Source organism: Oncorhynchus gorbuscha, linkage group LG16 (genome assembly GCF_021184085.1).
Source record: "Oncorhynchus gorbuscha isolate QuinsamMale2020 ecotype Even-year linkage group LG16, OgorEven_v1.0, whole genome shotgun sequence".
In the NCBI taxonomy this organism is placed as follows: domain Eukaryota; kingdom Metazoa; phylum Chordata; class Actinopteri; order Salmoniformes; family Salmonidae; genus Oncorhynchus; species Oncorhynchus gorbuscha.
The window spans coordinates 59,716,537-59,742,337 of NC_060188.1; the positions used below are offsets into that span (position 1 = coordinate 59,716,537).

A 25,801-nucleotide genomic window follows, 5' to 3' on the forward strand; every position below is an offset into this window, starting at 1 on the left:
TTGGCACTGGCAGGACAAGTTTACAATCTCACTGGATGAAGACCATTCACTGTTCACAGAAAGTATATTTGATATCGACAAAGTTTCTTATATTATCCATAATGTTTGAGCTGGTTGAATGGATATGACATGGCAATTTCCCTGACCCACCACCAGCAAAACACATATGACGTAACTGCATGTGGTAACTAGTGATGACCATTTTGAAACGTCGTCAGGGATTTTTGGCTGGGAACGTGGCAACTCCCAGTGAGCGTTCTGGGGATGACAAAGAGGAGACTTGGCTGATGACTGCCACGTTTTGTGAGAATAGAGAGGCAAGAGATAGCCAGACTACTAAATTGGGCGAAGGAACAGAATTTGGGTATTGTTGAATGGCCATCGGTGTGTGTTCTGCTAACAATAGGGCGGATGAAGGTGTGGCATGAGCGTGATGAACAGATAGATGTGGTTAATAGACAGTGAGGAAAAAAGAAAAGTGCAGAGGGAAGATGTGTGATGAGGAAGATTTGGGCCAAGTACTACAAACCGCACTGTGCTGTCTCTGATGGCTTAGACATTTAACCTGATGAGATTGAGGATGAATTACCTGCGGTGGCAGATATGGTGAAGACCGAGCCTCGACCAGATGGTCATGCAAAGGATGATTCTGGCCCAGTGAGAGTGACATTTGGCTGACCAATATGTAGTCTCGGGCTGGGTAGAAAATAAATTGGACACTGTTAAATCGGTGAAGGTGGCTCGAAGTGGACTTGATTTTCTGTGTTTCTTCTGCCCAGAGGGAGCGGGTGCTTAACATCACATGTCTCGGGACAAGACCTGTGACTTGTTTTGCTCTCCAGAGCAGTGCGCCTTTGAGCCTTTGAAAGGAGTGATTACTTTGGTGGCATTACGTGTTGAAGTGGAGCAACTGAAATGGAAGATTCTCTGTGTCTGTGATGCTTGCTGTTTGTTGCGATGCAGACCTGGGGGTGAGCTTGGTCCTTTGGAGTTTTGAAGCAGAGAGTCTTTACCTGGCGAAGTTATGTTAGGATATGTCAGTTATCCCGTGAGAGCTTTGGTGCCAAACCCACAAAGGTGTTTTAGATGCGAAGCTTATGGTTATGTTGCAGCAGTGTGTAGGAGGGAGATTCCCGAGATGTGAAAAGTGTGCAGGAGGGCATGGGACAAAGGAATGTGTAGTATTGGTGGAAAAAACTGTGGGTGTCAATTGTGGGGGTGCCCATGCTGCTGGGGAACAGATATGCCTGGTGCGGGAGAGATAGGTTGAGGTCAGAGTAGAACAGAAGGTGTCGTATGCTGAGGCAGTGAAGAGAGTAGAGGAGGATGGGTCAAAGGTGAGTAGTAGCCCAGCTTTCTAGCAGTTAAAGAGCGTTTGGCCATTAACCAAAATGTTGCTGGTTCGAATCGCTGAGCCGACTTGGTAAACAATCTGCCAATGTGCCCTTGAGCAAAGCACTTAACCCTAAATCAAATCAAATGTATTATAAAGCCCTTTTTACATCAGCTGATGTCACAAAGTGCTATACAGAAACCCAGCCTAAAACCCCAAACAGCAAGCAATGCAGATGTAGAAGCACGATTGCTAGGAAAAACTCCCTAGAAAGGCTGGGACCTAGGAAGAAACCTAGAGGACCCAGTCTCTGAAGGGTGGCCAGTCCTCTTCTGGCTGTGCCGGGTGGAGATTATAACAGTACATGGCCATGATGTTAAAACGTTCATAGATGACCAGCAGGGTCAAATAATAATAATCACAGTGGTTGTAGAGGGTGCAACAGATCAGCACCTCAGGAGTAAATGTCAGTTGGCTTTTCATAGTCAAGCATTCAGAGTTCGAGACAGCAGGTGCGGTAGAGAGAGAAAGTCGAAACAGCAGGTCCGGGACAAGATAGTACGTCTGGTGAACAGATCAGGGTTCTATAGCCGCAGGCAGAACAGTTGAAACTGGAGCAGCAGCACAACCAGGTGGACTGGGAACAGCAAGGAGTCATCAGGCCAGGATGTCCTGAGGCATGGTCCTATGGCTCAGGTCCTCCAGGAGGGGAGGAAGAGGGAGAGAGAGAGAGAATTAGAGGGAGCATACTTAAATTCCCACAGGACACCGGATAAGACAGGATAATTACACCAGATATAACAGACTGACCCTAGCCCCCCGACACAATACTGCAGCATAGATACTGGAGGCTGAGACAGAAGGGGTCGGGAGACACTGTGGCCCCGTCCGACGATACCCCCGTACAGGGCCAACCAGGTGGGATATAACCCCACTCACTTTGCCAAAGCACAGCCCCCACACCACTAGAGGGATATCCGCAAACCACCAACTTACTACCCTGAGAAAAGGCTGAGTATAGCCCACAAAGATCTCTCCCACGGCACAAAACCAAGGGGGAGCCAACCCTGATTGCTCTTATAAGTTGTTCTGGATAAGAGCGTCTGCTAAATTACTAAAATGTCAATGTAAAATGTAGTAGGCCTAGTCTAATACAGAGTTATACGAATGTGTGCTTCAGTAAGGGTGGCTTCTTAGTGTAGCCGGTGCTATACTGCACCGCTGTAACTCTGCGTTGTGTGTGGTTGATTGAGACTATAAACGTGGATTTTGGAGATCAGGTAGTTTTAATCAAGCAGAACTCACTCTCTGCATCCTGCATCTGCATCCAAAAGGAAATAAAACATTTGTAGAGCACATATGTTCTGAGAATCGTCGCCTCTTTCTCTCTCAGTGCATCAAAATGATTTGAGCACGAGCACGCAGGGCAAAACGTAAGTACACACTCCCCTTCTCCCAGGATGCAGGCATGCATAACAAATCAACACAACATTTTTATTTTTATTTTTTATTTCACCTTTATTTAACCAGGTAGGCTAGTTGAGAACAGGTTCTCATTTGCAACTGCGACCTGGCCAAGATAAAGCATAGCAGTGTGAACAGACAACACAGAGTTACACATGGAGTAAACAATTAACAAGTCAATAACACAGAGAAAAAAAGGGGAGTCTATATACAATGTGTGCAAAAGGCATGAGGAGGTAGGTGAATAATATATTAATATATTATTAACATATTAATATATGAACCTGGTGAAATTCACATAGTACTTTAACAACTGTTACATTAGCATTCGTTGCCATGGTTATCAAATGTACCACAGAAATTGAACTTAAATCACAGAGAATAGATGTTGTGGTGGCAACTGCAGAGAAGTACTTGGGTTAAGGTGTTGAATTATAAAGCCCCGTCCTCCCAGACGTTCGGATCAGTTATAGCCAAAGTAGTGAAATGAGGTGGTGTTTTCTTCTTTTATGAAATAGTGGTATATATGTGTTGGGTTGGTTGGTGGTGCAATTCGTTTTTTTTGTATCAAATATGTTGGGTTGGTGATGCAATATGTTTGTTTTTTTGTATCACAAAATGTAAAGGTGAATGCACCAATTTGTAAGTCGCTCTGGATAAGAGCGTCTGCTAAATGACTTAAATGTAATGTAAAGCTGACAATGAACTGACAAGGTAAAAATCTGTCGTTCTGCCCCTGAACAAGGCAGTTAACCCACTGTTCCTAAGCCATCATTGTAAATAAGAATTTGTTCTTAACTGACTTGCCTAGTTAAATATAGGTTACATTTTAAATAAAACATGTAAAAAGTTATGGACCACACACTCCCGCACAGTAGGTGGCGGCATGCACTAACGACCGAAGACTAACCCTACTAACGACCGAAGAAGGTCGTTAGTAGGGTAACCAGCTAGCTAATGTCAACTTTATAAAGTTTAGCTGCATAGCTTGCTAGTTCCCTACGCGTTTATCTAAATGTCTAGCCGCGTTGTTAAAGATAATGTCAAATTGCTGCTGACAACTTCGTGATAGTTGACCAACTTATCAGCTTTACTCCAGCTAACTTTAGCCTCTAACTAGGTCGCTTGCATTCTAACTGACAAGCTAGCTAGCAAAGCTACTCGCTAATTTAGCTGGCCAAAGATCTCTGCCCTGCAAGTTACTCCTCAGGTCTGTCATCGTTCTTGCTAGATATATCTTACATGTATTTTATTTTACTGTAGAAAGTGTGATGACGACAGGGCAATGTTCAAAGTATGATGATGAATAACGTTAGCCAGCTAAGCGTGCAATTACAAAGTAAATGGTAGGCTATTATCTCAACCAGGGAGGTTGGAGAACAATCAACACCTTTCTTTGTGTGTGAATTTCAAAAACAAATATTCTGATTTATATCTACACAAAAATCTGCAATTCTCAAAATAGTGTGGATTGTTCTCTACCCTGATTCAGAACCATTTTCATTGTCATGGCATTCTTGGTTCCATAGAGCAGTTGAAGACAAACTGCACAGACAATCGGTATAGTAAGTTTAAATGTAATTTTATTAAGCATTCTGTGACGTAAGCAAAATGTACATGATTTGCAGGCATTACTTTAAGGCGGTATATACCAATTCATTGTGTATTACAGCCTGATTAATCAGACAACTAGCCACCTAGGTACGCTGTTCTCATATTAATTGAATTGAGTTGCCTGCCATCTGCAATGATTTGACAGGCTGCTAGCCAATTAAACTCAAAGATTTTACGATGGAGTTGGGCAGACTGGATTTATGCACCCAAAGAATAACACAAGATAGTTCCAGCTAATCCACACTGCATGAAAATGAACCTACTAACATTTGACTAATCCTGTTGCCTAATCAGCTAACTACATCCAAGTATAGGCTTGTCAAAGATGCACTGTGACTGACTTCAGAAGTTGTAACACATTTTGATCTTAAAACAGCAGCTGCCATGGCCTCTTCGGAGTTTCGGGGTGACGTTTCCCAGGTGCGCAGCGGCCGTGACACCATCTTCTCTGAGGCCATCAACCAGAAGATGCGTGTCCCCGACCGGCTGAGAGTGGGGCCAGGCATGGGACAGAGATGGGAAGAGGAGAGGCAGGAGTGTGCTGACTGTCCCGCTTCTTACAGCATGCACATCCCAGACAGGCTGTCTCTCACAGGTGGGGACATGGCTGGTCTGGAGATGGGCCTATTGATAAAGACAAAACAGGAGGCATTTATATGGCTTAAGTTCAAATCAAAATAAAAGTGTATTTGTCACATGTCGAATACAGCAGGTGTAAACCTTAAAGTTAAATGCTTACTTACAAGCCCTTAATTAGGGATAGGTGGGATGCAAATGTCTCAACTGGCCAATTGGCAGGGAAAATGCAGAGCGCCAGATTAAAATAAAATTCATTAAATCACACATGTAAGATACTCAATAAAAGCTGCACTCGCTGTGAATCCAGCCAACATGTCAGATTTTAAAAATGCTTTTCGGCGAAAGCATAAGAAGCTATTATCTGATAGCCTGCACCATCTGCACCAGCAGTAAACAAAGGAGTTAGCATATTTCAACCCTGCAGGCGCTACACAAAACGCTGAAATAAAATATAAAACATGCATTACCTTTGACGAGCTTCTTTTGTTGGCACTCCAATATGTCCCATAAACATCACAATTGGTCCCTTTGTTTGATTAATTCCGTCCATATATATCCAAAATGTCCATTTATAAAGCGCGTTTGATCCAGAAAAAAACAGCTTACAAAAAACGCAACGCCACTAACAAAATATTTCAAAAGTTGCCTATAAACTTTGCCAAACTACTTTTGTAATACAACTTTAGGTATTTTTAAAAGTTAATAATCAATCAAATTGTAGACAGGGCAATCTTCAATACAGGAAAGAAAACAAACAACTCACAAAAGTGTACCCAGTTCCGAGTTGTCCTACTTCATCATTGCACAAAGGAATAACCTTAACCAAATTCCAAAGACTGGTGACATCCAGTGGAAGCGGTAGGAACTGAAAACAGGTTCCTACGAAATATCCCTTGGCAATAACAAGTCAGGGAACAGGTAACAAAAACAAATCTGAACAGTTAGTCCTCTGGGTTTTGCCTGTTATACTCAGACATGATTCAAACAGTTTTAGAAACTTCAGAGTGTTTTCTATCCACATCTATAAATAATATGTATATCTTATATTCTTGGCCTGAGTAGCAGGAAGTTGAAATTGGGCACGCTTTTTATCCAAAAGTGAAAATTCTGCCCCCTAGCCCCAAGAGGTTTTAACCAACAATGTAGTTTTAAGAAAAATAAGTGTTAAGTAAAAAATAGATACAAAAATAAAAGTAACAATTAATTAAAGAGCAGCATTAAAATAACAGTAGCGAGGCTATATACAGGGGGTACCGGTACAGAGTCAATGTGCGGTTAGTTCAGGTAATATGTACATGGGGGGCAATGCAAATGGTTTGGGTAGCAATTTGATTAGCTGTTCAGGAGTTTTATGGCTTGTTAAGAAGCCTTTTGGACCTAGACATGGAGCTCCGGTACCACTTGCCGTGCGGTAGCAGAGAGAACCGTCTTTTACAACTTTTAGGGTCTTCCTCTGACACCGCCTGGTATAGAGGTCCTGGATGGCAGGAAGCTTGGCCCCAGTGATGTTCTGGGCTGTACGCACTACCCTCTGTCATGTGGTTGGAGGCTGAGCAGTTGCCATACCAGGCATTGATGCAACCATGGTGCAGCTCTATAACTTTGAGGACCCATGCCAAATCTTTTGTCTCCTGAGGGCGAATAGGATTTGTTGTGCCCTCTTCACGACTGTTTTGGTGTGTTTGGACCGTGATAGTTTATTGGTGATGTGCACACCAAGGAACTTGAAGTAGAGTTGCAATAGAACGAAGACGGGTCAGAAGAAAAACTCCTTTAGGCATTTAACAATGCTGGTCTAAAATGCTGTTTTTTTATATTTTTCTTTCAGGATTTGAGTCAGAGCAATAATGGGATCTGTGTGCGAGTCCCTATCATATTTCAGTGTTCTTATATCTTTGTGACTTACTAATAGATGCCCCGGACATGAGCCCCCATCCACTGTTCACGTCATCCAAGCCAGGCTCAGCCCTCCCTCTGGGGCCTGCATGGGAGGCACAGCAGCACAGTGCCTGGAACAGAGAAGGAGACCCCTACATGAGGGAACCAGTGCAGGTATGTGAGAGTGGAGACTGGACCTTTTCTTTGGGAATGAGTTGTCTGACAATAATTGGATAAGTGTAGTGTCACTGATACATTTAGTGTCAAGCCATTGCTCTGTGTCATTCTTTAAAGTGTTCAGAGTCATGCTTGGGGATAGCATTTGAGGAGATTCAATATGCAGGTATCACCTGGATTGAAACATTCCCAGCAGCTTCCATCTGGACCTATCCTCACCATCGAACTCAGGGATGGCCAACTTTGATGGGGGTGGGGGCCACCAAAAATATCTGGATTCAACACGGGGGGCCGCAGTGGCTTTCGGTTCTGCATACCTATATCTATACCTAAACATTGTCAGCCGGCACTAGCCTTTTGGTGGGCCTAAGCAAAATTAAAAGTTTTAGTTAATTTCATGCAATTGTACACATTTTGCCATCGGGTGGAGAGAAATGTTTGCCTGAGAATGACTAACAAAATCAAGGGAGCCCCCGTTTGGTATTTCAACCATGATTACTACAAGTTTAGCTGGCCTCGAGATCAATTTACAATCTAAAAATGTTTGCTGACATGGGCTAATTGAGTGACTGACATAACAAGAGAAACTTCTGATGCACAACCACATTTCTAAATTGCAACTTGTGTATTCTGCTCTTTTACCTGACTGAGTCCCACCTCCCCCAAAAGAGATTTGCAGGGATGCAAACTAGTCACCTTTTTGGTGAAATACCGCCGTTTTGAATCGAAAATAGGTGACCTACGTGATTCGTGTAGAATCGTGCAACTGGAATTTGGAAAGTTTGAGGTGAGGGAGAAAATGTGGCGGAACAAGTATTTTTAGCATTGTTAAGCATCTTGCTACAGTAGCTGGATAGAATTCTCCGTTAGCTAGCCAGAGATATGTTGAGCCACATTAGCCAACATAACTGATCAAATAATTGAGTTTATGGAGTGAAAATTAGCTGGCTAATAACGTCAGACAGCTAACGTTACAACATCAGATGAGCTAACGTTAGTAACCTAACCATTCGCTATAGTATTAACTGGTATACAACTCCTTGTCGTTCCTCAAGTTATAATGTGTTAGTTGCTTACTGGACCCTGGCAATCTGTGTGAAATGTTAACGAACTGTTTTCAAATCAAATTATATTAGTCACATGCGCCGAATACAACAGCAACCAGTGAAATGCTTACTTACGAGCCCCTAACTGACAAAACAGTTTAAAAAAAGGATAAGAATAAGACATAAAAGTAACAAGTAATTAAGGAGCAGCAGTAAAATAACAATAGCGAGACTATATACGGGGGGTACCGGTACAGAGTCAATGTGTGGGGGCACCGGTTAGTTAAGGTAATATGTACATGTAGGTAGAGTTATTAAAGTGACTGTGCATGGATAACAACAGAGTGGCAGCCGTGTAAAAACAAAAAAGGGGGGTGGGGGTTACAATACAAATAGTCTAGGTAGACATTTGATTAGATGTTCAAGAGTCTTATGGCTTCGGGTAGAAGCTGTTTAGAAGCCTCTTGGACCTAGACTTGGAGCTCCGGTACCGCTTGCCGTGCGGTAGCAGTGAAAACCGACTATGACTAGGGTGGCTGGAGCTTTGACAATTTTAGGGCCTTCCTCTGACACCCCCTGGTATAGAGGTCCTGGATGGCAGGAAGCTTGGCCCTGTTGGGGCGGTATGCAAATTGGAGTGGGTCTAGGGTTAATGGTGTTGATGTGAGCCATGAGCAGCCTTTCAAAGCACTTCATGGCTACAGACGTGAAAATACAGATAAATTCTCTAGGCAGGTAGTGTGGTCTATAGTTTATCATGAGATACTCTACCTCAGGCGAGCAATAGCTCGAGACTTCCTTAGATATCGTGCACCAGCTGTTATTTACAGCCAGCTGTATGTTGATAGTGGCGTTGTTCAGACACGTCAATGAAGCATAAGATATTACAGTTTTGAATGTCCCGTTGGTAGTTTAATCTTCTATGTGGGCCATCTATTTTATTGTCCAAAGATTGCACGTTTGCTAGCAGAAGGAAGGAAGTGGGGGTTTATTCGATCACCTACGAATTCCCTCTACAGTATGTGGTTAATTTCCAGAATGAGAGAATTAGGTGAAACTTAGGCGTTGCTTGTTAAACAAGTGGATTCAGGGATTAAGTGTAGCTGGGCCTGGCTTAAGCTGGATGCCACTATAGAGTTGAAAGGAACACCATTCACCCTCCCTCTTTTTCAATACAGTGGATAAAAAGGGGTATGCCAGGTGTACTTTGCATGTTTCAGTGCAAAAAAAAAGTGTCACCTTTTTGGGCCCTCACCAGTTTGCATCCCTGGATTTGGAAATTGATCCGCAGGCCTACCAAAGGGGACCACCAGTTACCCATCTCTTCCTTATTGAACTCATGTTACTCTTTCTCTCTTCTGTGACAGAGTCCACTGCGTAGGTCCTACAGTGACCAGGCTTTTGGCAGGAGCAACCCTGCTACCCCCACCTGCAAACAGACACCGCACACCCCTATCTCGTAAGTACAAGGCACATTGGATTAAACACTTCTTTAACTCCTTTTAAATGTCACCATAGAGATCCATCTCTTTCCTTGAACCAGACTGAGTGGCTTATTACATTTACATTTGTCATTTAGTAGAAGATCTTATCCAGAGCGACTTACAGGAGAATTTAGGGTTAAGTGCCTTGCTCAAGGGCACATCGACAGATTTTTCACCTCGTTGGCTCGGGGATTCAAACCAGCGGTCTTCTGGTTACTGGCCCAACGCTCTTAGCCGCTAGGCTACCTGCCTCTCTGCATGCTCCTCTGCCCAGTGAGGTGGTTACATGTACAACGCTTCCTCAAAAGTGGAGAAAAAAAGCTTTAAAAAAACACATTACAAAAAGCTCCCAAAACACATGGTGCTGAATGTTTTCAGAACACTTCACTTTGAAGCATGATTTTTGTTGGTTTTCATCACCTTGTGGACGAGACAACTCGGCCATATGTAACCAGAGTAGCATAAATTACTTAAAAATTCTTTCAACACCTGGAACATTTCAGAAAGACACAAAGGGGAAGTTGCATTGTTGGCTTGGGACACTACATTCTATTGACTTTGCGCTGCCTCAGGCCCCATGCAGCGTTGTCCTCCTATTCGTCACCTGTGTTTCCTGTGTTTCCAGCAGAGGGAGACACATTGGTTTCTCTGATCTCTAGCCTCTCCTTACATGTAGGTTATATTGGAGGCAACGTGAAGTTGTGGCGTTGTCACTATGCTTGGTAAGTGTTGTGCCCCTCTGTCTGTCTTGGTAACCCACCCCCACCCCTCACTTGTGCCTGTTGTAGTTGCGGCGGTGCAGGATGCCCCCCTCAGCGCTCCTCTACTGCTGCTGCAGACACCCTGCCCATGCCCCTGTGGCTCCCTGCCACCCTACCCAGCCTCCTGTCCCCACAGACCATGCTGCAGGCTGCCAAGGAACTGGGCCAGCAGGCCTCACAGTGCCTTCTGCAGACTGTCACTCAGAAATACAGGTTAGGGGTCCTACCTTCTCCGACCTGAGTGACCCCTGCCTACCCAAACCGAAATCTTAACAAATGGCACCAAACCTCCTTCCATTTCTTCCTTGCTTGGGCTTGCATTTATGTCCTTACACTACTAGTTCTAACTTTCTTGGTAAAGCGTTTGCCTCAAAGGATTCATTCTTGTATACAGGATCACTTCCTTTACTCACAACTTAGGTTGAAATCATACTATTTTTATTTGACCTTTTATTTTACTAGGCAAGTCAGTTAAGAACAAATTATTATTTACAATGACGGCCTAGGAACAGTGGGTTAACTGCTCTAACCACGCTTGCTTATTAGCCCTTTCCAACGATGCGGAGTAAAAAACAAGAAGATAAGGTATTTGAGGTACATATGGACGTAAAGTGACTAGGAATCATGATACAGTGCCTTGCGAAAGTATTCGGCCCCCTTGAACTTTGCGACCTTTTGCCACATTTCAGGCTTCAAACATAAAGATATAAAACTGTATTTTTTTAAAAGAATCCCCAACAAGTGGGACACAATCATGAAGTGGAACGACATTTATTGGATATTTCAAACTTTTTTTAACAAATCAAAAACTGAAAAATTGGGCGTGCAAAATTATTCAGCCCCATTAAGTTAATACTTTGTAGCGCCACCTTTTGCTGCGATTACAGCTGTAAGTTGCTTGGGGTATGTCTATCAGTTTTGCACATCAAGAGACTGACATTTTTTCCCATTCCTCCTTGCAAAACAGCTCGAGCTCAGTGAGGTTGGATGGAGAGCATTTGTGAACAGCAGTTTTCAGTTCTTTCCACAGATTCTCGAATGGATTCAGGTCTGGACTTTGACTTGGCCATTCTAACACCTGGATATGTTTATTTTTGAACCATTCCATTGTAGATTTTGCTTTATGTTTTGGATCATTGTCTTGTTGGAAGACAAATCTCTGTCCCAGTCTCAGGTCTTTTGCAGACTCCATCAGGTTTTCTTCCATAATGGTCCAGTATTTGGCTCCATCCATCTTCCTATCAATTTTAACCATCTTCCCTGTCCCTACTGAAGAAAAGCAGGCCCAAACCATGATTCTGCCACCACCATGTTTGACAGTGGTGATGGTGTGTTCAGGGTGATTAGCTGTGTTGCTTTTACGCCAAACACAACGTTTTGCATTGTTGCCAAAAAGTTCCATTTTGGTTTCATCTGACCAGAGCACCTTCTACCACATGTTTGGTGTGTCTCCCAGGTGGCTTGTGGCAAACTTTAAACAACACTTCTTTATGGATATCTTTAAGAAATGGCTTTCTTCTTGCCACTCTTCCATAATGGCCAGATTTGTGCAATATACAACTGATTGTTGTCCTATGGACAGAGTCTCCCACCTCAGCTGTAGATCTCTGCAGTTCATCCAGAGTGATCATGGGCCTCTTGGCTGCATCTCTGATCAGTCTTCTCCATGTATGAGCTGAAAGTTTAGAGGGACGACCAGGTGTGTGTTCCTTGTTCTTCATGATGCTCTCTGCGCTTTTAACGGACCTCTGAGACTATCACAGTGCAGGTGCATTTATACGGAGACTTGATTACACACAGGTGGATTGTATTTATCATCATTAGTCATTTAGGTCAACATTGGATCATTCAGAGATCCTCACTGAACTTCTGGAGAGAGTTTGCTGCACTGAAAGTAAAGGGGCTGAATAATTTTGCACGCCCTATTTTTCAGTTTTTGATTTGTTAAAAAAGTTTGAAATATCCAATAAATGTCGTTCCACTTCATGATTGTGTCCCACTTGTTGTTGATTCTTCACAAAAAAATACAGTTTTATATCTTTATGTTTGAAGCCTGAAATGTGGCAAAAGGTCGCAAAGTTCAAGGGGGCCGAATACTTTCGCAAGGCACTGTATATAATAATAATAATGAGTAAAATGGTATCTGTATTTACAGTACCAGTCAAAAGTTGACACCTACTCATTCAAGGGTTTTTCTTTAATTTTTTATTTTCAACATTGTAGAATAATAGTGAAGACATCAAAACTATGAAATAATACATATGGAATCATGTAGTAACAAAAACTATACTATATATTTTTGATTGAACACTTATTTGGTTACTACATCATTCCATATGTGCTATTTCATAGTTTTGATGTCTTCACTATTCTACAATGTAGAAATAAAAACTGGAATGAGTTGGTGTCAACTTTTGACTGGTACTGTATATAATGTACAAAATATTAAGAACATCCTAATATTAAGTTGCCCCCGCAGTTTTGCCCTCAGAACAGCCTCAATTTGTCAGGACATGCACTCTACAAGGTGTCAAGCGTTCCACAGAGATACTGGCCCATGTTGACTCCAATGCTTCCCACAGCTGTCAAGTTGGCTGAATGTCCATTGGGTGGTGGACCATTCTTGATACACACGGGAAACTGTTGACTGTGAAAAACCCAGCAGCGTTGCAGTTCTTGACACAAACCGGTGCGCCTGGCTCTTACTACCATACCTCGTTCAAAGGCACGCCAATATTTTGTCTTGCCCATTCACCCTCTGAATGACACACATACACAATCCGTCTCAAGGCTTAACAATTCCTTTCACCTGGTCAATCTGTGTAATGGAAAGAGTACAGTCTATGACTAGGGTGGATGGAGTCTTTGAAAATTTTTCAGACCTTCTTCTTACCCCGCCTGATATTAGAGGTCCTGGAAGGCAAGGGAGCTCTGCCCCAGTGATGTACAGGGCCGTCCGCACCACCCTCTGTAGCGCTTTGCGGTCGAGGGAGGTGCATTTGCCATAGCAAGCGGTGATGCAGCCAGTCAAGGTGCTCTTGAGGGTCCAGCTGTAGCACTTAATGAGAATCCAAGGGCCCATGCCAAATCTTTTCAGCCACCTGAGGGGGAAGAGGCGCTGTCGTGCCCACTTCATTAATATGCGGGTCTGTGTGGACCATGTTAAGTCCTTAGTGATGAACTGTCCCGTCCCTCTGCACTCTAAACTCTGCATGCTGCTTCTCCCTGCTTTGCTCTTGCTTCGGGTAGAAGTTGCCAGTTGGCACACATCTTGGATCAGCCCATTGTACCCTAATCCTAACCTTAGCCTTTACAGGCAACAATGGAAAACTGATCTTAGATCAGCATCCATGGGACAACTTCATCTTACTACTGCTTTGTGCTGTCTTTTGTTGCCCACTTCTGGTTGTTTTTCCTCATGCTGGATCCTTCCCTGTTGTTCTTCTATCTGCCTTGTGTTGAAAGCACCTTTGCAGACTGTGGTCTCTCTCCCTGGTTTAAAGGTTCAGCTCTCCTGAACACCCAACTACTGCTGTGGTTGAGGAGCCCCCTGTGTATGTCGAAACAGACAGGAAAAGGTGACAAGTTCTGGCAAACCATTGGCATTTCCTATTATTGGGCTTGTTTTGTGGTACCAACAACACTTTTCTGAAGCCTAAAGCATTGAAGTGTGGGTGTGTGTGCACATGCACCATTTACCTTTATCCCTGTTTGTGCGGTTGGCAGTGCTATGCGGGACTCCTGGATGAGCCCAGATGAGGGATGTGCAGCTGTGGAATTCATCGTACTTAGGAGACAGGTAAGCAGGCTAATAACCCCTCTCGTGGGTGAAAAGAGACAATAATGAGCTACTTTTGCCTTCCATTGAACGCCTGAATGACACTGTCTGATTGACACCTGCATGTGAAATAGTCTACTTTATAGGATAATGCAAAATCAATATAATATAAATTGATGTGGAAAGTTAAGGGGAAGCTTTAGAGACAGCTGTGATATAGGCCTAGGCTATATGAAGATGAAATTGACAACCATTTGAAAATAGGCTATGGACAGATTGAGTGCATGTCTTCTATCAGCCATTGATACATTTTAGTGAAGCAATCGGTGGTTATGTTGACACTGGGCCTTCATTTTTATTTGATTAATTATTTTATCTAAGAGTAGGCTATACTCTGGCGGATATTTCACTGTTTTTTTGTCTTTCGCGCATCTCGACAGACAACTTGCCTATCTCTTCCCCCTCTCTCTTAAACGAGTAGCATATAAACTCAGCAAAAAAAGAAACGTTCCTTTTTCAGGACCCTGTCTTTTAAAAGATAATTAGTAAATATCCAAATAACTTCAGATCTTCATTGTAAACACCGTTTCCCATGTTTGTTCAATAATGAACTATAAACAATTAATGAACATGCACCTGTGGAACAGTCGTTAAGACACTAACAGCTTACAGACAGTAGGCAATGAAGGTCACAGTTATGAAAACTTAGGACACAGAGGCCTTTCTACAGACTCTGAAAAACACCAAAAGAAAGATGCCCAGGGTCCCTGCTCATCTGCGTGAACGTGCCTTAGGCATGCTGCATGAGGACTGTAGATGTGGCCAGGGCAATAAACTGCAACGTCCGTACTGTGAGACGCAATAGGCTGAGAGAGGCTGGACTGAGGGTTGGAGGCCTGTTGTAAGGCAGGTCCTCACCAGACATCACCGGCAACAACGTCGCCTATGGGCATAAACCCACCGTCGCTGGACCAGACAGGACTGGCAAAAAGTGCTCTTCATTGACTAGCGCAGTTTTGTCTCACCGGGGGTGATGGTCGGATTCATACTTATTGTTGAAGGAATGAGCGTTACACTGAGACCTGTACTCTGGAGCAGGACCGATTTGGAGGTGGTGGGTCCGTCATGGTCTAGGGGCTTTGTGTCACAGCATCATCGGACTGAGCTTGTTGTCATTGCAGGCAATCTCAACGCTGTGCGTTACAGGGAAGACATCCTCCTCCCTCATGAGCTACACTTCCTGCAGGCTCATCCTGACATGACCTTCCAGCATGACAATGCCACCAGCCATACTGCTCGTTCTGTGCGTGATTTCCTGCAAGACAGGAATTTCAGTGTTCTGCCATGGCTAGCGAAGAGCCCGGATCTCAATCCCATTGAACACGTCTGGGACCTGTTGGCTCGGAGGGTGAGGGCTAGGACCACCCCCCCCCCCCAAAATGTCTGGGAACTTGGTGGAAGAGTGGGGTAACATCTTACAGCAAGAACTGGCAAATCTGGTGCAGTCCACTACAGTACTCAATGGAGCTGATGGCCACACCACATACTGACTGTTACTTTTGATTTTGACTCCCCCTTTGTTCAGGGACACATTATTCCATTTCTGTTAGTCACAGTCTGTGGAATTTGTTCAGTTTGTCTCAGCTGTTTAATCTTATGTTCATGCAAGTATTTACACATGTTTGCTGAAAATAAATGCAGTTAACAGTGAGAGGGCTTGTTTTTTTCCTTTTTTATATACAGTGGGGCAAAAAATTATTTAGTCAGCCACCAATTGCAAGTTCTCCCACTTAATTTTCATCATAGGTACACTTCAACTATGACAGACAAAATGAGAAAAAAAAAATCACATTATGGTGGAAAATAAGTATTTGGTCAATAACAAAAGTTTATCTCAATACTTTGTTATATACCCTTTGTTGGCAATGACAGAGGTCAAATGTTTTCTGTAAGTCTTCAAGGTTTTCACACACTGTTGCTGGTATTTTGGCCCATTCCTCCATTCAGATCTCCTCTAGAGCAGTGATGTTTTGGGGCTGTTGCTGGGCAACAAGGACTTTGAACTCCCTCCAAAGATTTTCTATGGGGTTGAGATCTGGAGACTGGCTAGGCCACTCCAGGACCTTGAAATGCTTCTTACGAAGCCACTCCTTCGTTGCCCGGGCGGTGTGTTTGGGATCATTGTCATGCTGAAAGACCCAGCCACATTTCATCTTCAATGCCCTTGCTGATGGAAGGAGGTTTTCACTCAAAATCTCACGATACATGGCCCCATTCATTCTTTCCTTTACACGGATCAGTCGTCCTGGTCCCTTTGCAGAAAAACAGCCCAAAAGCATGATGTTTCCACCCCCATGCTTCACAGTAGGTATGGTGTTCTTTGGATGCAACTCAGCATTCTTTGTCCTCCAAACACGACGAGTTGAGTTTTTACCAAAAAGTTATATTTTGGTTTCATCTGACCATATGACATTCTCCCAATCTTCTTCTGGATTATCCAAATGCTCACTAGTAAACTTCAGATGGGCCTGGACATGTACTGGCTTAAGCAGGGGGACACGTCTGGCACTGCAGGATTTGAGTCCCTGGCGGCGTAGTGTGTTACTGATGGTAGGCTTTGTTACTTTGGTCCCAGCTCTCTGCAGGTCATTCACTAGGTCCCCCCGTGTGGTTCTGGGATTTTTGCTCACCGTTCTTGTGATCATTTTGACCCCACGGGTGAGATCTTGCGTGGAGCCCCAGATCGAGGGAGATTATCAGTGGTCTTGTATGTCTTCCATTTCCTAATCATTTCTCCCACAGTTGATTTCTTCAAACCACCGTGAATCAGGCCTTCATGGTCAGATTGCTGCAAAGAAAACACAACTAAAGGACTCGCTTGGGCCAAGAACACGAGCAATGCACGTTAGACCGGTGGAAATCTGTCCTTTTGGTCTGAGTCCAAATGTGAGATTTTGGGTTCTAACCGCCGTGTCTTTGTGAGATGCAGAGTAGGTAAATGGATGATCTCGTGTGGTTCCCACCGTGAAGCATGGAGGTGGTGGTGTGATGGTGCTTTGCTGGTGACACTGATTTATTTTGAATTCAAGGCACACTTAACCAGCATGGCTACCGCAGTATTCTGCAGTGATACGCCATCCCATCTGGTTTGCACTTAGTGGGACCATCATTTGTTTTTCAACAGCTATTTGACCAAGAATGAGAGTGATGGATATAAGGAAATTAGTCAATTGAAATAAATTCATTAGGCCCTGATCTGTGGCTTTCACATGACTGGGAATACAGTTTTGCATCTGTTGGTCAATGATGCCTTTAAAAAAAGTAGGAGCTTGGATCAGATAATCACTCTGTATCTGGTGTGACCACCATTTGCTTCATGCAGCATGACACATCTCCTTTGCATAGAGTTGATCATGCTGTTGGTTGTGGCCTGTGGAATGTTGTCCCAGTCCTCTTCAATGGCTGTGTGAAGTTGCTGGATTTTAGCAGGAACTGGAACATGTGGTTGTACACGTCGATCCAGAGCATCCCAAACTTGCTCAATGGGTGACATGCCTGCGTATACAGGCCATGGAAGAATTGGGACATTTTAAGCTTCCAAGAAGTGTGTGCAGATACTTGCGACATGGGGCCATGCTTTATGCTGAAACATGAGGTGATAGCGGGATATTTAACGGCATCACAATGGCCCTCAGGATCTCGTCACAGTATCTATGTGCAAATAATCAAATCAAATCAAATTTTATTTGTCACATACACATGGTTAGCAGATGTTAGTGCGAGTGTAGCGAAATGCTTGTGCTTCTAGTTCCGACAATGCAGTAATAACCAACAAGTAATCTAGCGAACAATTCCAAAACTACTACCTTATAGACACAAGTGTAAGGGGATAAAGAATATGTACATAAAGATATATGAATGAGTGATGGTACAGAGCGGCATAGGCAAGATACAGTAGATGGTATTGAGTGCAGTATATACATCTGAGATGAGTATGTAAACATAGTTAGTGGCTAGTGATACATGTATTACATAAGGATGCAGTAGATGATATAGAGTACAGTATATACGTATACATATGAGATGAATAATGTAGGGTATGTAAACATTATATTAGGTAGCATTGTTTAAAGTGGCTAGTGATATATTTTACATAATTTCCCATCAATTCCCATTATTAAAGTGGCTGGATTTGAGTCAGTGTGTTGGCAGCAGCCACTCAATGTTAGTGGTGGCTGTTTTTCAGTCTCTCCGTCCCAGCTTTGCACCTGTACTGACCTCGCCTTCTGGATGATAGCGGGGTGAACAGGCAGTGGCTCGGGTGGTTGTTGTCCTTGATGATCTTTATGGCCTTCCTGTGACATCGGGTGGTGTAGGTGTCCTGGAGGGCAGGTAGTTTGCCCCCGGTGATGTGTTGTGCAGACCTCACTACCCTCTGCAGAGCCTTACGGTTGTGGGCGGAGCAGTTGCCGAACCAAGCGGTGATACAGCCCAACAGGATGCTCTCGATTGTGCATCTGTAGAAGTTTGTGAGTGCTTTTGGTGACAAGCCGAATTTCTTCAGCCTCCTGAGGTTGAAGAGGTGCTGCTGCGCCTTCGTCACGATGCTGTCTGTGTGGGTGGACCAATTGTTTGTCTGTGATGTGTACGCTGAGGAACTTAACTTACTACCCTCTCCACTACTGTTCCATCGATGTGGATAGGGGGGTGTTCCCTCTGCTGTTTCCTGAAGTCCACAATCATCTCCTCAGTTTTGTTGACGTTGAGTGTGAGGTTATTTTCCTGACACCACACTCTGAGGGTCCTCACCTCCTCCTTGTAGCCAGTCTCGTCATTTTTGGTAATCAAGCCTACCACTGTTGTGTCGTCTGCAAACTTGATGATTGAGTTGGAGGCGTGCGTGGCCATGCAGTCGTGGGTGAACAGGGAGTACAGGAGAGGGCTCAGAACGCACCCTTGTGGGGCCCCAGTGTTGAGGATCAGCGGGGTGGAGATGTTGTTGCCTACCTTCACCACCTGAATGGTGCCATCAATAAAATGCAATTGTAAGTTGACCATAACTTGTGTCTGCCCATACCATAACCCCACTGCCAACATGGGTCCATCTGGTCACAATGTAGACGTCAGCAAACCGCTTGTCCGCAAGACGCCATACAAGTGGCCTGCGGTTGTGAGGCTGGTTGGACGTACTGCCAAATTCTCTAAAATGACGGGAGGCGGCTCATGGTAGAGAAATGGCCATTTTAATTATCTGGCAAAAGTTCTGGTGGACATTCCTGCAGTCAGCATGCCAATTGCACCCTCCCTCAACTTGAGCCATCTGTGGCATTGAGTTCTTTGACAAAACTGAATTTTTTGTGGCATTTTGTCCCCAGAACAAGGTGCACCTGTGTAATGATCATGCTGTGTAATCAGTTTATTGATATGCCACACCTGTCAGGTGGATGGATTATCTTGGCAAAGGAGAAATACTCACTAATAGGGATGTACACAAATTTGAACAAAATCTGAGATTAAGCTTTTTATGAGTATGGAACATTTCTGGGATCTCTTTCAGCTCATGAAACAGGACCAACACTTTACATATTGTGTTGACATTTTTGTTCCATGTAGTTAGAAACTTTTGAGTAATTTAAAAAGCATCGATGAATCCTCTTGCTTGCTGAATTGCAATAAAATAGGTCAGTGTTGGCAATGAACTGGCAGGGAAGTTTGAATGGCGAAGGTGACATGTAGCTCTGGTGTAATGTAATCACAAAGGCTAAATTAATACACTGCTCAAAAAAATAAAGGGAACACTAAAATAACACATCCTAGATTTGAATGAATGAAATATTATTTTTAAATACTTTTTTTCTTTACATAGTTGAATGTGCTGACTACAAAATCACACAAATGATCAATGGAAATCAAATGTATCAACCCATGGAGGTCTGGATTTGGAGTCGCACTCAAAATTAAAGTGGAAAAACCACACTAGAGGCTGATCCAACTTTGATGTAATGTCCTTAAAACAAGTCAAAATGAGGCTCAGTAGTGTGTGTGGCCTCCACGTGCCTGTATGACTCTCCCTACAACGCCTGGGCATGCTCATGATGAGGTGGTGGCTGGTCTCCTGAGGGATCTCCTCCCAGACCTGGACTAAAGCATCTGCCAACTCCTGGACAGTCTGTGGTGCAACGTGGCGTTGGTGGATGGAACGAGACATGATGTCCCAGATGTGCTCAATTGGATTCAGGTCTGGGGAACGGGCGGGCCAGTCCATAGCATCAATCCCTTCCTCTTGCAGGAACTGTTGACACACTCCAGCCACATGAGGTCTAGCATTGTCTTGCATTAGGAGGCCAACCGCACCAGCATATGGTCTCACAAGGGGTCTGAGGATCTCATCTCGGTACCTAATGGCAGTCAGGCTACCTCTGGCGAGCACATGGAGGGCTGTGCGGCCCCCCAAAGAAATGCCACCCCACACCATGACTGACCCACCGCTAAACCGGTCATGCTGGAGCATGTTGCAGGCAGCAGAACGTTCTCCACGGCGTCTCCAGACTGTCATGTCTGTCACATGTGCTCAGTGTGAACCTGCTTTCATCTGTGAAGAGCACAGGGCGCCAGTGGCGAATTTGCCAATCTTGGTGTTCTCTGGCAAATGAAAAACTTCCTGCACGGTGTTGGGCTGTAAGCACAACCCCCACCTGTGGACGTCGGTCCCTCATACCACCCTCATGGAGTCTGTTTCTGACCGTTTGAGCAGACACATGCACATTTGTGGCCTGCTGGAGGTAATTTTGCAGGGCTCTGGCAGTGCTCCTCCTGCTCCTCCTTGCACAAAGGCGGAGGTAGCGGTCCTGCTGCTGGGTTGTTGCCCTCCTACGGCCTCCTCCACGTCTCCTGATGTACTGGCCTGTCTCATGGTAGCGCCTCCATGATCTGGACACTACGCTGACACACAGCAAACCTTCTTGCCACAGCTCGCATTGATGTGCCATCCTGGATGAGCTGCACTACCTGTGCCACTTGTGTGGGTTGTAGACTCCGTCTCATGCCACCACTAGAGTGAAAGCACCGCCAGCATTCAAAAGTGACCAAAACATCAGCCAGGAAGCATAGGAACTGAGAAGTGGTCTGTGGTCCCCACCTGCAGAACCACTCCTTTATTGGGAGTGTCTTGCCTATCATTTCCACCTGTTGTCTATTCCATTTGCACAACAGCATGTGACATTTATTGTCAGTGTTGCTTCCTAAGTGGACAGTTTGATTTCACAGAAGTGTGATTGATTTGGAGTTACATTGTGTTGTTTAAGTGTTCCCTTTATTTTTTTGAGCAGTGTACATTGCTGCACTGATGTATTGTAAAAAATAAAAACAGGCAGAAATGTATTTATTCATTCACACAACAAACTCAGACCTGTCAGTGGCAGGCTACCCTGTATTTTGTCGTATAAAAAATATTCTGCCAATGTATCCAGTCATAAAATGTAGTAGGCTAGAAATTACATAATGTTTAAATAGGCCTATATTAATTAATGATAGTATCTTATGTGTCTGGTAAGACATTAGGGGACTTGGTGAGTGACATCAGTAGCATATTTAGGCTTAATTTAGGCCTGAATCTCTCACGATAAACCTGTTTACTGTTAGTGCGGCCTTACACCGAACCCAAACCGGTTGCACGCATGCGCTATCGTGCATACATTTATTTTGTCCCCCTACACAAAATGTGATCACGACACGCAGGTTAAAATATCAAAACAAACTCTGAACCAATGACATTCATTTGGGGACAGGTCGAAAAGCATTAAACATGTATGGCAATTTCGCTAGTTAGCTTGCACTTGTTAGCTAATTTGTCCTGGGATATAAACATTGAGCTGTCATTTTACCTGAAATGCACAAGCTCCTCTACTTCGCCAATTAATCCACGCATAAAACGGCCAACCGAATCGTTTCTAGTCATCTCTTCCTTCCAGGCTTTTTCATCTTTGAACTTATATGGGGATTGGCATCTAAACTTTATTAGTATTACCACGACTACCAGCAAGACAGTTTGTCTTTCAATCACCCACGTTGTTATAGCCAATGAGGAGATGGCACGTGGATTCCTGCTTCTATAAACTGATGAGGAAATGGGAGAGGCAGGACTTTCAGCGTGATCTGCGTCAGAAATAGGGACTTCTATTTTAGCCCTTGGCATCGCAGTCGCTCGCAATAATTGAATAACATGGATTTCTAAATGTATTTTGCGGCGCTCGCACACGCAACGTGTCCGGTCTGGTCAGAATGTTTATGCTTTTGTTCCATCAATGCCATTATGATAGTGTAGCCTGTGTTCAACCAGTAGATGGAGCCATAACTTCAATATTTTCTTCTGGTCATTGAGTCAAATATTATGGAAACTTGTATGTTGCATTTCTGTAAGATGTCCTTTCTTGAGTCTCAGATACTGAGGCCATCTTTACACTACGACAAATGTTGTGTATAAACAAAAAATAAATCTGTCACTTACAGTATAACACATCAGCGCCTTTCTCGTGTCCAGGTGGTGAAGATGAGTCGTCGTCTGGCGGGTCTGGAGAAGCAGAACACTGAACGCAGACAGACTGAGCTGGTGCTCTTCTCCCTGCTCCTTTCTGCCTGCCTGCTCAACGGATGGCTCTGGATACGCAGATAACAGACACAAGTCACTCAAATAGCCCACTCATCTGCTCTGCAACGCTACTTTGCTCAACTCTGCATTACACATCCATTCAGCTGGGTAGTTTGTCAGTGCACTTATTCTTACACACATGTTGGTGTTAGATGTTGAGCATGTATAGATCGCAATGGCCCATCTCCTTTCTTTCAAGGCCAGGGCCCAGATTCACTAAACACTTCTTACGCAAAAACTTAAGGTTCTTAAGAAGAAAAATATGTTCATAAGATAGTTTAAGTGCAATTCCTCAACAATATCTTCTTACAAATCTTCACTTCTTGGCAACTTATCTAGCTAGCAATGGCAATCATGTTAGCATGATTAATGCTCTAAAACATGTTATTGGGTTTAAGATTATCAATACTGAAACTTTCAGATGAAGTTTGTGAATTAAACTGCTTTCATGAGCTTTTCGTCGCACTGCCAAGAGTTTAGCTAACTTGGAATTAAGAACCAAATTTCTTCTTAAGGAGAAAGGGCACAAATGTCCAACAACCTTTTGAGGAATAACAACTTTCTTCAAGTCTATAGTTAAGGTCTAGTTAAGGTTTTGTGAATCTGGGCCCCAGGAGAGGAAGCTATTTCAGCAACTGTTAAGGTAGGGACTTAGGACTATGATGATAAAATGATGTTGAGCATTAGTGGTGTGCATGGGCCACAAATATGGACTAAGTTGATTGTCAAGATGGATGCTGGCATATTTCAACATAATCAGGGATTGATCCATTACATGTTTGTCTAAAGGATTGGCCATCTCTGACTTGAACAGCTAGTGCTTACCACGGTTGGAGGTGGTGATAGGAAATGATAGTGTTACTGCGGAGGCTTCTATACTGTTGTCGTTGAGATGGATAATCAGATTTACGTCATAGGTCTGTCAAAACACAGCGTGTGTAAACTATACATTTCAATCTAGTTGTTAACCACTGGTGGTGGAATGCCATGAGTCAGTTGGTAACTGGTCCAAAGTATCTAGTATACTATTATGGTATGATTTACTTGGAACTTTTCAGACTTAGAGAAGCCTAAATTGTAATCCGTTTCAGACAGTACATGTGTAATAAGGTCCTTCTGTAAGGCCTCTATTTAATCAAGACTAAAGTGAGACATGTCTGCGTTTGAATGCCTGCGACATGAAGTGCTTTGAAGTTGACTGCCTCAGTGGCTTTGATCTTTTCCAGACCAGTTTATAATATGAAATGATATGTTTCTCAGAAGTCAAATGACATTAACCATGAATGTAAATTGAACACTAATTTATTACATGGGGTTTCTTGTTCTTTTTCCATTTTTGAAGTTTTACTGGGTTTACAATAAATTAAATATAATGTTGAGTGAGGTTTGTTTTGTCCGTTGGGTCTTTCACCTGCTTGAACCTCGTCTGGGGCCGTATTCATTACGTCGATTCTGTTGCAAACGGAAAGGAAGTGTTTTTTTTCCATCGGAAAACGTCCGTTTGCTGTTAGGGTACGCATGTTTACTCCAATGGTTTGACATTTGCGTCGTTATTTCTAACATCGATAGTGCCTACACTTTCTTGCGCCGTTTTGAACTTCTAACACAGTAGGGATAATAAGGGAGTGGTTTGACACACGAGCAACTGCTCACACGGCTGAAACATCTGGGTGGTATTCATTATGCAGATTCTGATGCATGGGATTTGTCAGGTGTGGTTTCGTTGCATTCAATGGCAACAAGCTGCTTGTGGATTGACAGCTCAAATGCCGTTCCACCAAGACGCTGCATTTCAATCCGATTGAATCTAGCCCTTAGATTCTTAGATATCAAAGAAGTCATCTATTCTCGTTCCACTGCATGTTCCCCTCTAATCAGGGACTGATTTAGACCTGGGACAACAGGTGGGTACAATTATCAGGTAGGACAGAACTAGCAGGGCGGTGGGAGGCTCTTCGTGGAGGGTGTGATGTACGCAAATACATTGAAAAGTCACCTGGTCCTAGAAAGATTTCCAGGGTTATCGAAACATTACACCAGGGTAAGCCTACAGGGAACACAGCCCTTGAGTGTTTCTAAAATACCCTATGGGGTAAAATGAATGGAACCGTTTGACTGCTAGGTTTTATAACTCTTATTGTGGTACTCTATACCAAATAAATACATGTAGTGTACATTAGAGGAAAATGCATAGAAAAGTCACATTGTATATTTATTTAACAAAATAAATGTAATACTAAACCAAGTAAACTCACTATCTGAAACGTCGTCAGGAGTACATAAATTACACCTCAACGTTCAACCACAAATAAAAAGGCAATGAAATGTTTGTTTTTTGTAAAACCAGATGGTTGACTAGAAATACAATTTAATTAAACATGAATGGCGATTGTACAGTAATGACATTGTCAAGCAGCATCTATTTTACAGACGTTGAAAGGCACAAATACTAGAAGATCTTGCATCTTTAAAAAAGTAACATTCATTACACTACCAGAGATTCCGGTAAATTCACCAACTCTGCTCTTGATTGACCAAAAACGTTAATACATAGTTCGATAATTATTCCCATCACCACACTGACAAGGCAGGTCTACAGGCTCATTGACTTAAACATGTAAATGCTAATCATCTGTTTTGACAGTAATGGGTACAGAACACCTTATGAAATTTGAAGCAAGACCCATGGACTGGCATTTGGGTGGGACCGCAAAGAGTTGCATATTGTGTTTTCTGCTATCAGTACAGATTTTAAGGGGAACACCTTTGCTTTAAGAGTTGAATTAATGTATAAATGACATTTCTGAAGCTTCCGGTGCAGGCTGGTACAGTACTTGATAACGGGGACTTTGACATGACTGTTAGTAACACCATGAAAAAACATTTGATGCTCTCCCAATAAATTGAACATTAAATCCATTGGCCTTTTGAAAATGTAACCATTGAAAAGTGTAATTTTACAAACAGTAAAACAGCAAGTGCAACTGATAGCCATCCAAATGAGCCTTAGCAAGAAGCGTAAAATGAACACCAAAAAAAT

General features: G+C 43.3%; 1 protein-coding gene across 5 annotated transcripts; it reads left to right on the forward strand.

Moving 5' to 3' along the window:
* Positions 1-3,695: 3,695 nt before the first annotated feature.
* LOC124000847 (mitochondrial fission factor homolog B-like) lies at positions 3,696-24,145 on the forward strand. 5 transcript variants are annotated; one of them, XM_046307510.1, is made up of 8 exons: positions 3,696-4,007; positions 4,788-5,006; positions 6,903-7,042; positions 9,459-9,550; positions 10,364-10,549; positions 13,840-13,914; positions 14,063-14,135; positions 22,654-24,145. In XM_046307510.1, exons 2-8 carry the CDS (start codon positions 4,796-4,798, stop codon positions 22,783-22,785), a joined length of 909 nt encoding a protein of 302 aa, XP_046163466.1. In that variant the 5' UTR covers positions 3,696-4,007; positions 4,788-4,795; the 3' UTR covers positions 22,786-24,145. The 5 variants fall into 5 exon arrangements, with proteins under 5 accessions (XP_046163466.1, XP_046163465.1, XP_046163468.1 ...); XM_046307509.1 differs by having other exon boundaries at positions 4,791-5,006; XM_046307511.1 differs by lacking the exon at positions 3,696-4,007 and adding an exon at positions 4,067-4,362.
* Positions 24,146-25,801: the final 1,656 nt, after the last annotated feature.

What these genes read in the sequence shown, in the direction of transcription:
- LOC124000847 (XM_046307510.1), top strand. Translation starts at nt 4,796, where the DNA reads ATGGCCTCTTCGGAGTTTCGGGGTGACGTTTCCCAGGTGCGCAGCGGC. An exon ending in GTCGAAACAGACAGGAAAAG is followed by an intron (nt 13,915 to 14,062) that starts GTGACAAGTTCT and finishes TGCGGTTGGCAG; the next exon opens with TGCTATGCGGGACTCCTGGA. An exon ending in TCATCGTACTTAGGAGACAG is followed by an intron (nt 14,136 to 22,653) that starts GTAAGCAGGCTA and finishes TCTCGTGTCCAG; the next exon opens with GTGGTGAAGATGAGTCGTCG.